Here is a 13470-nt window from a genome sequence, read left to right as displayed (position 1 = left end):
TTCAAAAACTGCAGCTGCTGAAAATTGCCATTTGTCTAGGACAAACTGTGCTTCAATGAAGTGTGTCGAGAAAGAATCACAGAATCACAGAATTTCTAGGTTGGAAGAGACCTCAAGATCACCGAGTCCAACCTCTGACCTAACGCTAGCAGTCCCCACTAAACCATATCCCTAAGCTCTACATCTAAACGTCTTTTAAAGACCTCCAGGGATGGTGACTCCACCACTTCCCTGGGCAGCCCGTTCCAATGCCTCACAACCCTTTCCGTAAAGAAGTTCTTCCTAACATCCAACCTAACTAATCAGAAGACTTACCAAGGTAGGCAGTTTCCTGTTTTAGTTAATAAAGAGAGAATTTTACAGACAGAACAAAGTGTCTCAGGGAATATGATCTATACACAAGAAATCCTTTTTTGTTCAGCAACGTCGCTACACCTTCTAACAATTGATCCAACGTATGTAATACCTGTAGAAAACAATAAAATATTTGGAAAATCAATTTTTAAAGGCCTCAAAGCTATTAAAAAAATCAAAAATACCACTTCATAAGTATTTCAAATATTAACAAAAGAATATTTGTGGAAGGTTTACGCTATATAGCTTGCCAGTACTGAGTTACTTGTGTGGACTGTCTGTTAGACCAGGAATCTGTTACCAGAAATCCGTATAGGAAAACAAATCTCTGGGATTTATGGGTTGGCTAATGCCGAGGTTCATGACACTGTTCTCCAGTCGTTGTGCTGGAGGGAGGTGTACACATCACTGTGTAAATCTGTAGGCAAATAAACCTGGGCAGTGTCCACATGAGCAAGCAGGACGTACGAATAGGGGTGGGCACTCTGTAGAGACAAGCGGCCACCACACCGGGCCAGTGCTGTCTGGAAGAGCAGATCCTGCATGCGGTGTGCAGTAAGCCACTTCTCACACATTTGGGAGAAACACTGCTTTTATTCAGGCCTGGGTATTGGTGGATTTTCCACAAATTGAGCACACCCAATGCTGGCTTCTTCGTTACATTTCATATTCCGTCTAATAAATTCTCGCTGTATATGAATTGTGCAGTAATGTGGTGTCATCCTTCTTGTCCCCTTTTCAGGCCCTCTGGGCCACGCTCCTCCTTTCCATGGGGGTCTTCTCTGACAAAGTACCCTCACTTTTTTTTATTTATATATGGCCACACACCACCCAAAGGCAACTTAAGGCGACTTTCTCTTGCCAACTTTCCATTGTTTCTCCCATGAGGAGCACCTGTCCTTGATCAAAGGCAGCCTGGGTCAAACATTAAATGTAATCCCTGTCATGTACTACATCGATGATAGCTGATTAAAGGGATGCTTAATTAAACACAGACAATACCCCTCCTTTTTTTTTTTTTTTTGAAGGGAAACTTTATTCGACGGACTTTATTGTAAATATATTCGTCTATTTATGCACAGTGCTCCACTTAAGACTTCTCTGGGAGACCTGGGAAGACACCAAAACGCGTTGTTAGGGACACTTCTGAGGCACACCGCTCACCCTGAGGGGCGCCCACCTCAGGGCAGCCGTTACCCCCCTCAACGGCCGCCCGCTGCGCACGCGCGCGCTCCCGCCCCACCCCTCCCACCCCGCGCGTGCGCGCGCACACCCCCTCCCCTTCCTCCCTCCCTCCCTCCTCCCTCTCTCCTCCTCCTCCTCCCCGCCCCTCTCCCCCTCCCTCCTCCCCTCTCCCCTCCCTCCTCTCTCCTCCCCCCCCGCCCCGCGCCCGCAGCTGGGAGCCGGGCGAGGAGGGCGGCTCGCGCCGCCGGCACGGCCCCGACGCCCCGCGCGAGGTAAGCGGCGGTTGGCAGCCCAACGGCCGCCGTGCGCGCCCCCTCCCTCCCTCAACGGCCGCCTGCCCTCCTTCCTCCCTCCCTCCCTCCCTCCTCTTCTTCTTCCTCACGGGCAGCCCCGCAGCGCCCAGCCCCTGCCCGCTCCCTTCCCTCCCCGCCTCGGGCCTGCCTCGCCGCCCGCTGGGGCCTGGCTGCGGCCGCCTCCGCGATCGTGAGGTGTGTGTGTGGTGGGGGGGGGGGGGCGTCCCTCTGTCTGTCCGTCTGTCTGTCTCTCTGTTTGTCCCCGCGTCCCTCTGTCCCCCTTTCACCGCCACCCCCCCCCCCCCGGCTCCTGAGGTGCGCGGCCGGCCTCGCTGCAGCCCCCTTCTTTCCCCCCTTTTCCTCCCTCCCGGCTCGGCCGCGCTGGGACCCGCCTCATCCGAAGCGCTGTCAGGGCGGCGGGTGGCACTGGGCCGCGCTTGGAGGCCTCGCCTCTTCTGCCTGCCGCCCCGGGGGGGGCCGTGCCGCGGGGGTGCTGTGCTGTGCTGTGCTGTGCTGTGGCACCCCCTGTACGAGCCCCCCCCCCCCCCCCCAAACCTGCCGTGCACCCCCTCCTGCCCGGCTCGCCCCTGCTCCGAGGACTCCGCGGTGTGGGAGTTGCGCGTCGCTGCTTCGACTTGATGCGCCGCAAGCTCGGGCTGCTGTTGCGTAGTTTGGTGTCGCCTTTCTTTCTCTGCCTTCTTCTTCTTCTTGCCGCGATCTGGCTTTTACCGGAGGGGACTTCTTCAGGGCAGAAGCTGCCGGGTGTTGGGCGTCCGGTGAAGTCCTTGCTCGGCTGCAAAAAAAAAAAAAAAAAAAGTGTTGGTAGGAAAGGAATGACTGCTGAGGAGCCAGCTCGCTTTGTGGGAGGAGAGCGCGTTTGTCAGTGCCCCGAGAAGTAATCGTTTCCTCGGTGGATTGCGTTTTCTGTTGTGGTCTTGAAAGTCTTTCTTGAGTGTGCCTGGTCATGTGGCGGAGGGTGACAGTGATGTCTGTACAGGGCTGGAAAAAACAAACAAACAAGAAGGTCTAGTTTAATACAGGGTGTGCGTCACGGTGTTTTCAAATTGTGAGAGTCAGTGGTGTGCTCTAAACTGCGAGAATCTAAGACCACAGACTCGTCCAGCAGCTATGCCTGTTATTCTCATCGTGAGTGCAATTTACAGTGGCCGTACCACGTCCCTGACAGGCTGTGGCCAGTGGAAAGCTGTCGGTTCGCCGAGTGTCATGTAAGAGCTCTTTCTCTATTGGTAAGGCATGCAAATTCTCTGACCTGCTTCTTAGGGAGAGACGGGGAAATGGCACCGTGAGAGGTGCTATTAGAGACTTTTTTTCCCTGTGTGTGTTCTTTAATGCCATCTCAAATACGACTCTCTAGTCGTGCAGCTTCTTTAAAGGAGAAAGATAGAAAGCAGCATTGGCGTCGATTTGAATGCGAGCATTACTTATCTTGTGTGTTTAGAAGTGTCTTCAGAAGAGAGAGAATAAATGAAAGTGGAGTGAAGGACAATTGTAAGTCTGAAAGAATAGAAAAAGTTTACAGCTCTTCACTTTTTCTGTTTGGATAATTAATAATTATTAAAAGGAGCTTAATGTAAGTGTCTTTCAGTTGTTAGAGAAAGGCCTGTGGCTGTCCATGCTGGAAAGCTGACTGTAGTTGAAGTGAAGTGAAAATATCTGCTCAGTGTTACACAACTGGTAATTATGAAGTTTGACCTTAAAATCTATCAGATTTAATACCAGCTGAGTTAAAGTTTGAAAACTAACACAATTTTGTTTTAGATTTTTTTTCTAGTCAGGCTGCCCTTGGCAAAAAAAAAAAAAGGGTAATTCTTGACCTAAAAAGGTAATATGGAAGCTCCCAGCACTTAGTATTCCAGCAAACTTATTTTTTAATAGACATGATTGCATCTTTATGGAACAATTATTACTAATGCTGTAATACAACAATGGTTTCTTTGAATAAGAGATCTTAAAAGTTCCATAAGCCACAGATAGGTGTGAAAGATACAATTGACAGAATCTGTGGAGACTTGACTGAGAATCTCTGCTAGGTTTTAGTCTCTTGTTCATGTTAACTGCTGCATCATTAACAGCATTTCAGAAGACATCATTTTCTCTAACGCCCAAGGCAAATATCTCAAAAACATCATTTTCTAGGCTTTCTGTCTCTGAATTGTAGCCTAAGTGGAATTAGAAGGCATGGTTATTGACACTTGCTGGTGCCTGTAAAGTTCTGTAGTAGGAGCCACAAAATGTAGAATCTAGTGAATTTATCTGCTGTTGCTGTGGGGCATGGGTTTGACAGGAATTCCACTTTTTGGTGGGCTGTGAGAAAGAGCACCAAACTATTTTCTGGAAAAAGGCAAAATGCCAAGAAACTTCTCTTCAGATGGTACTAAATCTGCCACCTTTCAAAGAGTAAAAAGGTGAGGCTTAAGACAGCAAAATGCCAAAAATTGCTGGGTGTGAAAGGCTTTTGGTTTCATTTTAAAATTGGATGTCAATTTTTAAATGGCTCAGCAATTCATACTGATCATCTGTAAACTTTAAGCATTGTTTGAGGAGATGGAAAAGGGTGGGAACACTGAATTCAGAGCCTGAGAAGGAAGTTAATAAAGTGCTTACTGCATCTAAATACTATGTGAACATTTTATGTTCTTCATAGGTGTCATGAAACGCCTTGTTCATAAACATATACATAAGGAATGCTCTTGGCACACCTTGATAAGTCACTTTGGCCTGAACATCGATTGCCTCTTGTAAAAACCTGTAAGTAAAATAAACGTATTTTGATTTGATAGTGCTTTGATGATTTGTTCTCTGATCGTAGTTAGCATGCTCTGCCTCAGAAGGGAAAAGAGAGTATCAGTTACCTTGTTTTGTAAAATGGGCGAATCTTGGGTTATATTAACTGACACTGCAACAGCAGCTGATAAGGACTCTAAAAGCTGAATCAATTATTGTGTTTTACAGAAATGGCAGCTCAGAAAAGGAAGTCTGCGTTAGTAGAGCCTTCTGCTAAACGTCCAAAACTGGACAAGAACAGCAGACCATCATCAGCAAAGAAGGAAAAAGAGGTGTCAGATGCAAAACATGTCTCAAGTAAATCCAAGTCTAATCAGTGTGCAGCGCAGGAGAAAACTGTACTTAAAACCTCTGTCAAATCAAACAGGTCAGTGACAAAGCAATAAGTAATTATATTATCTTGCTAATCTGCATTAGTGCAGAAACAATCTAAAGAGAGTGAATTTGAATTAAAGATACAGTTAAAATAGTTAAATAGTACTAGTGGGAAGATCAGCCCTAAATCATTGTGTGATATCTGTTACATGATCTTTCTCTGGAACCATGGTAGTGTCTTCAAATCCAGAAGGACTTCATCCAAAAAGGCTTCTGAAGGGGAAAAAAAAGTCTAAGCTAATACTTAATTTAAAAGCTACAAGCCACAAGTGACAACAATTCAAAAACTGCTAGAAATGTTAGAAAGCATTCATGTGAGGTTCATAGTTCAGTCTTGCAATGCATAAAAAACATTAAGCACTACATGTAAGAACAACCAGGTGGAAGTGGTGTCTTTTTAGAAAGATTCCAGAGAAAATGATTCTTATAAAAACACTGAAGATGTAGAATGTGTTATTTAAACAAAGAAACAAAAATATTAGAGGGCAGAGGCTTTTAGGAATGAGAAAATTTTATTACGAGTTCTACTTTCTGGATGCTGAAAAATAATTATTCGAATCTTTCAGTAATACTACCAACGAACCTGAAGTGGGAATGCGCATGACTACAAGATCTTCGGGATTCAACTCAAACAATAAAACAATACCTGACAAAAAAGTCCAACAGCAGCAGAAATCTACAAAAAGCAAGGAGGTATGCCAGAAAAAATCCGTGCAAGAAATTCCTAAGTCAAAATGTGCAACTGCTCCAGACGAGCCTGTTACAAGGAGATCCCAGAGACTGCAGCAGTTAACACATGTAGAAGTACCAGCAAGATCCCTTCGTAATAGAGAAGTTAAAGAAGAAAAACCTTTGGAAATCAAACAAAGTAGCCAGGCAAAAAAAAATGCTCACAGTGTTCCAGCAAAAGCAGTGAAACCTGCTGGAGCAAAAACAGAGCAGAAAAAGACAAAAGCAAAGCCAAACAATGCAAATGAAGATAAAGAAATACACGTAGAAGTGACCAGGTCTCTGAAAGAGAAAAAGGGTAAGGCAGACAGCAAAAACGGTAATTCCAACAGCCTTCAACCCAGTGCTCAGGAGTCGTCATTGTGTCACGATGACAGTCTCAAGGAAGTTAAGAAAGACCAAATGGGCCCTGTATCTCCGAATCCTAGCAACACAAAGAAAGCAGAAGCAGATTCTCCTAAGCCAAATTCTAAGACAGTCACTAAGGAAAAGCAACAAATGCATCAGAACGTAAAAACCAGTGCAAAGCCAAACAAGGTTTCACAGCCATCTGTAAGTGAAGCAAATGCAGCTGATCAAACAGAGAACGATGTAAAATCCAAAAGAGTAAGCATCCTGGAACTTTGTGAAGAAATTGCAGGTGAGATTGAATCAGATACAGTAGAGGTGAAGAAAGATTCCCCTAATGCCGAGTGCGGAAAACCAGAAGAAAAGCCTGCTGAAGTACAGCTGCAACAGAGTGAAACGCTTCCTCAGAAAGAACCTGGTCAAAGTACTCAATGCAAACGTTTTTTCCCTAGCAAAAAAGGAATGCCTGTCAAGTGTACGCTGAATGGTAGAAATAACTCTTCAAACAAAAACTCTAAATGGACCAAAATTAAATTACTGAAAGCAAATAATATGAAGCAAAGTAACTTGCATTCTGCAAATGCCCCCAAGCTTGCTTTGTTAAAAAATTACCCTGAAGTTTCGGAGGCAAGTCAAACAGCCCCAGAAGCACAGCTTTCCAAGGCACAAGGCAAGCTGTCCCTAACAAGACTCTCGGAGAATGAGAGTGCAGCTTGTGTGCAGGATAAATCAGACCCTTCATCTGAAAGAGCTGGAAGTAAAGAAGTGGCATTAGAAATAAAACAGCCTGCAAAAAGAGGTGCGGAGAACGGTTTATTGCGAAACTTGACAAAACATTTCTCTGAGCCACGACCAGATGAGGTAAGTCATTTTAATTATGGTGGGTGGTGGGAGGGTGTTGTAAATCTGTTCTGTTTTCTGAGAATGCCATGCTCAGGAGGTTTGTCTCAGCAGTCACTATATTACAGTAACTTAAGAGTTTCAGATTGTATTAAAGGTCCTGTTACCGGAGTGTTATCGTAGATGGCGTGACAGTAAACTGGAAAATTAATCCTAAATTCTGTAGTTAATTAAATGTTGATGGTTAAAGTTTCCTGCTGGAGGCAGAGGCCGTACAGATTTCATACGGACACTTCTTGATGACTTAGGTTTGCATGGTTATTCTGTTCTGAAAAGTCGTGTTAAAGGAGGGAAAATTTTTTTCTCTACCTGAATCAGCTTCCGTTACGAGTTAAGGTTCTAAAGGCAAAGGGGTTCTGTGGAAAGTATTTTGCAACCTTATATATAAAATGAAGAATATTTTAAGCTAAATTAATATCACAAATTTGAGTTTGTGATAATTAATTATCACACTAATAAATTAATATCACAAACTAGCTAATTAATTGCATTTTGTCTGCTTGAAATAATGTAATAGAAAAATTGGTGCTGTATTCAAGATGTTAATACTGAGTTAACGGAGTGGTTCCAGTAATAAGTTAAAGGCATTAAGTATCTCTGTTTTTTATTGAAATCGGATGTTTTCTGTTTTGTTTAGAGCTTTCAGTTACGTTTGGAATCAAGTCCAGAAAGCTCTCCTGTAAAGTATCTTACAGCTCCTAAACCACCAAAACAAATAAAAAAAGAACCTGGAGAAAGTGAGCCACAAGGTAAACACTTAATAATAATTTCTCCTCTTTTTCTGACCAGTTACACTGGAAGTATAATAAGTCTTCCTTTCAGAGGAATGATTCACAGAGTAAGGTACAGTTGGTGCAGAACTAAACTTTCAGGATTGGAATTTACAAACAAAAAAATCCCCTTTCTTTTTCCATGTAATAAATAAGCAAGCCTTCAATTTTTCAATTGGATTCTTCTCTTGCATCTGTTTCTGTTAAGGATCCTCTGTTGGTTACTGCTTCTTTTGAATAGGTATCTGCATTTTCTCCTCTACTTTATTCTACTTAATCTTGACCAAATTATTAATAGAGTAATTGCTCTCTTGTTTTTATTAAGTAGTTTTCATTTTTCAGCCTGTGAATGCTGTTAGTCAGACCTTGTGATGCATGTGATGTGAATTTTTGACTCAAGTACATTTGACTAAGAATTACTATCAGTGGATCACTAGCATATCTTCTCATTAACTTTCCCCTTGACATTTCATCCTTTTACTTTGTGTTCTTGGTTTGTTGGGTTTTGTTTTGTTTTGAAAACTGAACCTGATTTTGAGTGTACTGTTTAACTATTTAGTTCTTATATAATAATATAATATAATAGTTACAACTTTACTGCCATTTTAAAGTATTTTTGCAGGATGTAAAAATGCGTTTTTTCTTTTGTCTATTCTGGATTCCTTCTTTTTCTTCTGTTACAGAATACACTCTGGGTGGTTGCATTTATGATTCTAATACTATGGAGAGAACTATTTCTGTAGATGTGTAACCGTTATAAACAGATTTAAACTCTGGTGTAGTTTCACTACTGCACTTCCTTAGCTGCTGGCACACTGCTCTGCACAACTGACATGAAAATATTAAAGAAAAATGCATGCTTTTTAAAGTATATGTGGCAAAACACGAATACTGTCTCAAAGTTGCATCTCTTTATTGTTTATGAGCAAACTGCAGAATTGTCTTGAATACGTTTTCAAAAAAACAGTTTGTGTTATTTCCTTCGTAACTGTAAACTATAATGAGATTACATTCTTTGATTAATTGTAGGTTTGGCTCCCAAGCAGGTGACGCAAACTTCCTCTACAAATCAAACTTCTGAAACTGAGAACAGGTATAGTATTTCATACATTATGAAATGACAGTCACCTTCCATAAAGTTAGGTCAATTTTTATTTTAAGACTGTTCTTCTTTCTTTAGCCTCAACTTCCAGTTTCAAATAAGTGACTTGCTTATAAAAAGGATTGCATTTTACCTAAATTATTGGGTGTTTTTACTTTGTTAATAAAATTATTAAGTGAGATATGTAGCTGTGCATTGATTTTAAAAAGTAGAATTTTGCAAAGTTGGGAAAACATTTGTAATAGTCTATTCCTCAAATCAGGTGAAAACCAGAAAGTATGGGAGGGATTGCTACATGATTTTCACTTACTGAATTATTTCACGTGCTTCTGGAAGGGTTTTCCCTTCCAGAATAAATTCCCCCTAATTTATTAGAATTAGTATAGTCTTTCCTTTTTCTTTTTCTTTTTTTTTTTTTTTTTTTTTTTGTATGGAAGAAGAGATTTAACTTGGGATTATTTTGTGATTGCTGTTAAACTAAGGTTCCATGCTCTTAAACGGTCACTTAGCGAGGCTTGATGTTAGTACTACTAAACTTCAAACTGACATTTTATACTCGATCATGTCACCTTCAGTTTTTGACCGTAGTTCTGTGACATAGTAAGAATAATTTTTTCATACCTGACGTCTTGAACAGCAATATAGTTGGCACAGTAGTTAGTAAATTGCTACTGTTTTCTGTGTTCATAATGGAAATAAGGAAAAGGTTCAGTTAATTTTCAGTACTCCATCTGAGGCCAGATTAACAATTCTGACTAACCAGCCCTTTTGTATGTGTTAAAAAAAACCTCTACAACTATGGAATTTTACAGAAAACGAGTGTGAAGGCAGAAGTTGAGGGAATCTTCCTAGTTAAAGGAAGATTTTCAGATTTTTCCATAACTACTACAATAACTATTTTTTTCATATTTTTATTCTTAACTTTAAAAGTTTTATGACATCTACTCGAATTTATTAACTTTATTAGCTGAACAAACCCGTATCGCCTTACTAGTTTGTGTGTGTATGTATATATAAAGTATATAATATATATATAATTACATATATATTATATATAGTATTACATAATAATATATATGTGTATTAGTCTTCTGAGAGCTTTTTTGTCCAGATTTCCATACAGTACTCTTGATTTATCCAAGGCTTAAACTATCATTCTATTTTGTGCTACTCCTCTTGTAACATGAAGAGTAATGTATATTATCTACAGCATAGCTCTTTTTTTGGGGGTCCTTAAAGTAGCTACTTAATGCAAATTTTGGGGCACATGGCTGGAGAAAAAAAGATCTTGGATTTTGCAAGAAAAATGCTCTTGCACAGAAAATGTTCCTTTAAAATATCTGGGAAAAGGTGTTTTTGTTTTGTTCTGTTTTTCAAAAGCTCACTTAGTTAACTTGCTGCATGTGCTACAGCAGCAACTGCCATTACGTATTTGCTCTATATCTTTAGTTTGCTTAGAAATAGAATATGTAAATGTGTGCTTTCAGTAGTTTTGTGTGTTTTCTTCTGGTTATCTCCACACGTTTTATCCAACTTTGGAATTGATGTTATCTTTCCCCCGAATATAGTAGAGGGTTAATTTTCTTGTTGATTTGTTATAGTGCTTTCCAGCCTTTCTTTCAGTTGTAACAAAGGGAGACTTAGCTGAGCGAGAAGATTGCAGTAATATATATCAATTTATCCCTTATGTCCTCTTCTTCCTCCTTCCTTCTTTCCCATCTCCCTTTACTGCCTGTAGTAAGAATATAAGTTTGAATTGAGTTTGAGAGATTTATGACGTATGTTTTATATTGCCCACTTACATTTGTGGGAATATTTATATGATCTGCTTTAGCAGCCTGATGTGTGATACCTGACACTAGAAACCTAAACCTTGTGTAGGAAATGTATAGCATGAGGCATCATCCTTCACGCTCTGAAAATTTCTCAGTTAATGATTCTGTTAATGGATGTGAATAACCTACCCTACTCAAAATTTTCTGGGGGGCGGTTACTAAAATAGTCTTGTAATTAGGCTGGTCATGAACTGTGTTTTTGTTTAATCCTCTTATTTGCCTATTTTTCCAGTAGAATTGCAAACTGAAATATATATGTCTGTTTTAGGTTATTAACTTGGATTTGCATCTTGTTAAAGTTTAGTTATACTAATCAGAAAAGCTTTAAGTGTCTGGGATGACAGATATAAGCAGTCCCCTTTTAACGTGAAATATGTTTATATTTCAAGGGTTCCATTGTCAAATCCTTCATTAGCATCAAAGTGCAGTAACTTCCTACCATCTGAGGAACATATTCAAAAGCTAAAAGAAGCAGGAAAAGATGGCGATAAGCAGCTAATCATAGTAAGTACTACCCTTTTAGTAAGGTTTATGTTTCTCAAACAAATTACTTTGGAATTAGCAGTGCTGTGTTTTTATGAACTAGTCTAAAAATCATTACTCATACATATTACTATTGCCATTGTAAATGATTTGTGAAAATTGAGCCCTTATTAAATTGTCATTCAATAGTTCGGAAAAATGGTAGCTGACTGACATTTAAAACTGATTCTTTTTTAAAAATGCTCTTCTGGAAAAGAGTGACTGTACAGTAAAATTCTGCTTTAGAGAGAATGAACTTGCCTTTACTTAGGTGCAAAATCTGTTTCTTAAAATTTCAGATGCATAAGGGGATTTGCATCTGGCAGGCTGTGTACAAAATTAATATGAATGGATTTATTCTTTCATTAATGAAGTATATGTTGTTCAGAGAAAACCTTTGTCTTGGAACAAATACATTTTTCCTGTGAACGCACTAATTTTCACCACACTGTTTAAGTAGCATAATGGTTTGGTTCTTTGTTCTCACCATCATTTGCCATTAGTTACCAAATGCAGGTATGTCCTTTAAAACAAGCGAATGCAAAATTAGAAGGAAGAGTGGTGTTTTTTTATCGCAGGAAAGACAGTTGTTTTTCTGTCTTGTAGAATCACGCAACTTCATAGTGAAACAATTGGAGTTTTTGTTTGCTTCATTTTACTTTTTTGTTGATTAACATACCAGATAATCCTTGAGAAATTAAAAATTTGAAAAATGGAGCTGGGAATCTAGAATGGGAGGGGAAGCCAGGCTGTGAGAAAGAAGGGCTCAGTAGGACGCTTGTCAGCAAAATTACCCCTCTCATACAGAATTGGTGGTCTTGCTAAATTGCATTATTTTTCATGTAAAGCATGGATTGTATAGATGAAAATAATAACCAAAATAGAACCAGCTGAACTCTGAATACTTTCTTGCATCCATACTTTAATATTTCAAAAGCAGAGCTTCTGAGAATTAATTCGATAAGTATATCCTTGATTTGCCTAAATGATACAAATCTAGACACTTGAATGCCTACTCACAAGGTGATAAATGGTGTATATGAACAACATCTAACGCTTCCTAAGTAGTTCACCTATTGTTTCTTTTAAAAGTCATTTTACCAACAGAGTTAAAATGTGTGATTAAATACCTTAACTATATTAAAAGGACTGTAGGAGTATTCCTTTTCACTACAGTGAGGTTAACTTAATTTTTGGTCATACAGTAATAGAGCTTAACTGAACAGTTGCCTAGGACCCTTGACAAGAAGAAAGATATAACTTGCTGCTTAGCTACTGGGGAAAGAATGTATTTTTTTTTAACCATATATTCAGCGGGAAGAGTTGTAAGTTCCCTAACCTAACAACAGTTTAGCATATGAAGAATGGATATCTATGAAGAACACTAGGGAAAATGGGAGAGACCTAGTTTCTTGTTTTCTGTGTGTATTTCTGGAAAATGCAAGCAAGCAGCATATTTCATTTTTAAATGTGAAAGTAACAGCTTCATAGTGTCTAATATGTTTCAACACTTCACACAAATCAAATTCACTGAGTTTGGAGCAGGCTTTTTATTCTGTTGAAGGGGCATTTTGGTAATGCCTGTAGATCACTTTACCAAGAGACCATTAGGGAAGGTAGTGCTCTGATATTCTTTTACCTGGGGGGAAAACTGATTTTAGCATTGTCAAAACATGTAGGAGATCTCAAATATTTGACATGTCACTTCGTAAACCACTATTCTTGACATTAGTTACTGTGCTGACAAGACATATGTCAAGTTATGTCAAGAATAGTTTGTGCTAGCGTCTGGAGGGAAAAGAAGCACTAGGTGGTCTTCCAAAGTACCAGACTTTGTTCATACAAATACTCAAAAGAATGGGATTAAATATGTCTAATACGGTATGGTACTTTTTGAAAGTAATGGTTCTGTTTTGCATATCCATGGTGAATTTCGTAAATGATGATGCTGAATGGCTCTGAGAAGGGTTGTTTTTTTTTGTTTTGGTTTTGGAGATACTTTCAAAGGTGCTTATGTACTTCTGTAATGATCGTCTTAAGAACAGACAAACGATTCATTTGGTTCAAAAGCTGCTAGCTGTTCACGTTGAAATTTCCCCCATACAGAAAACAGGCTTACACAGCCAGATCAGTGAAACTAGCATTTATAGTGTTGGTAAAAGAAAAAAGTATAGTTAATAGTTAGAAACTTTTTTTTCTTTGAAGTTTCTAATGAGAGGTATTAAGAGAAGCAGTCTCATTCTTCTTTAATT

The 13470-nt window shown here is 39.7% G+C and overlaps 1 protein-coding gene across 6 annotated transcripts in view; it reads left to right on the top strand.

Annotated features, from left to right (window-relative positions):
- Window positions 1-1709: 1709 nt before the first annotated feature.
- The window catches only part of ESCO1 (establishment of sister chromatid cohesion N-acetyltransferase 1), a 33206-nt gene continuing 21445 nt past the window's right edge, over window positions 1710-13470 (top strand). For 4 of the 6 annotated variants that reach the window (XR_014316872.1, XR_014316873.1, XM_082752967.1 and 1 more), the window contains exons 1-7: window positions 1710-1811; window positions 4498-4601; window positions 4806-5004; window positions 5579-6950; window positions 7627-7738; window positions 8789-8852; window positions 11086-11200. Coding sequence is in view for 4 of the 6 variants with exons in the window: in XM_082752967.1 (XP_082609093.1) it covers window positions 4808-5004; window positions 5579-6950; window positions 7627-7738; window positions 8789-8852; window positions 11086-11200 (1860 nt within the window). In the remaining 2 variants the exon portion in view is untranslated. Of the gene's footprint in view, window positions 1812-2008; window positions 2028-3743; window positions 4259-4497; window positions 4602-4805; window positions 5005-5578; window positions 6951-7626; window positions 7739-8788; window positions 8853-11085; window positions 11201-13470 lie in introns of those variants that run through there. The other 2 variants (XM_082752969.1, XM_082752968.1) reach the window with 2 other exon arrangements.

Source organism: Aythya marila (genome assembly GCF_965140915.1).
Source record: "Aythya marila genome assembly, chromosome: 2".
NCBI lineage: Eukaryota > Metazoa > Chordata > Aves > Anseriformes > Anatidae > Aythya > Aythya marila.
The sequence above is the reverse complement of the archived record's forward strand: the minus strand, read 5'-3'. Positions and strand labels throughout refer to the sequence as shown.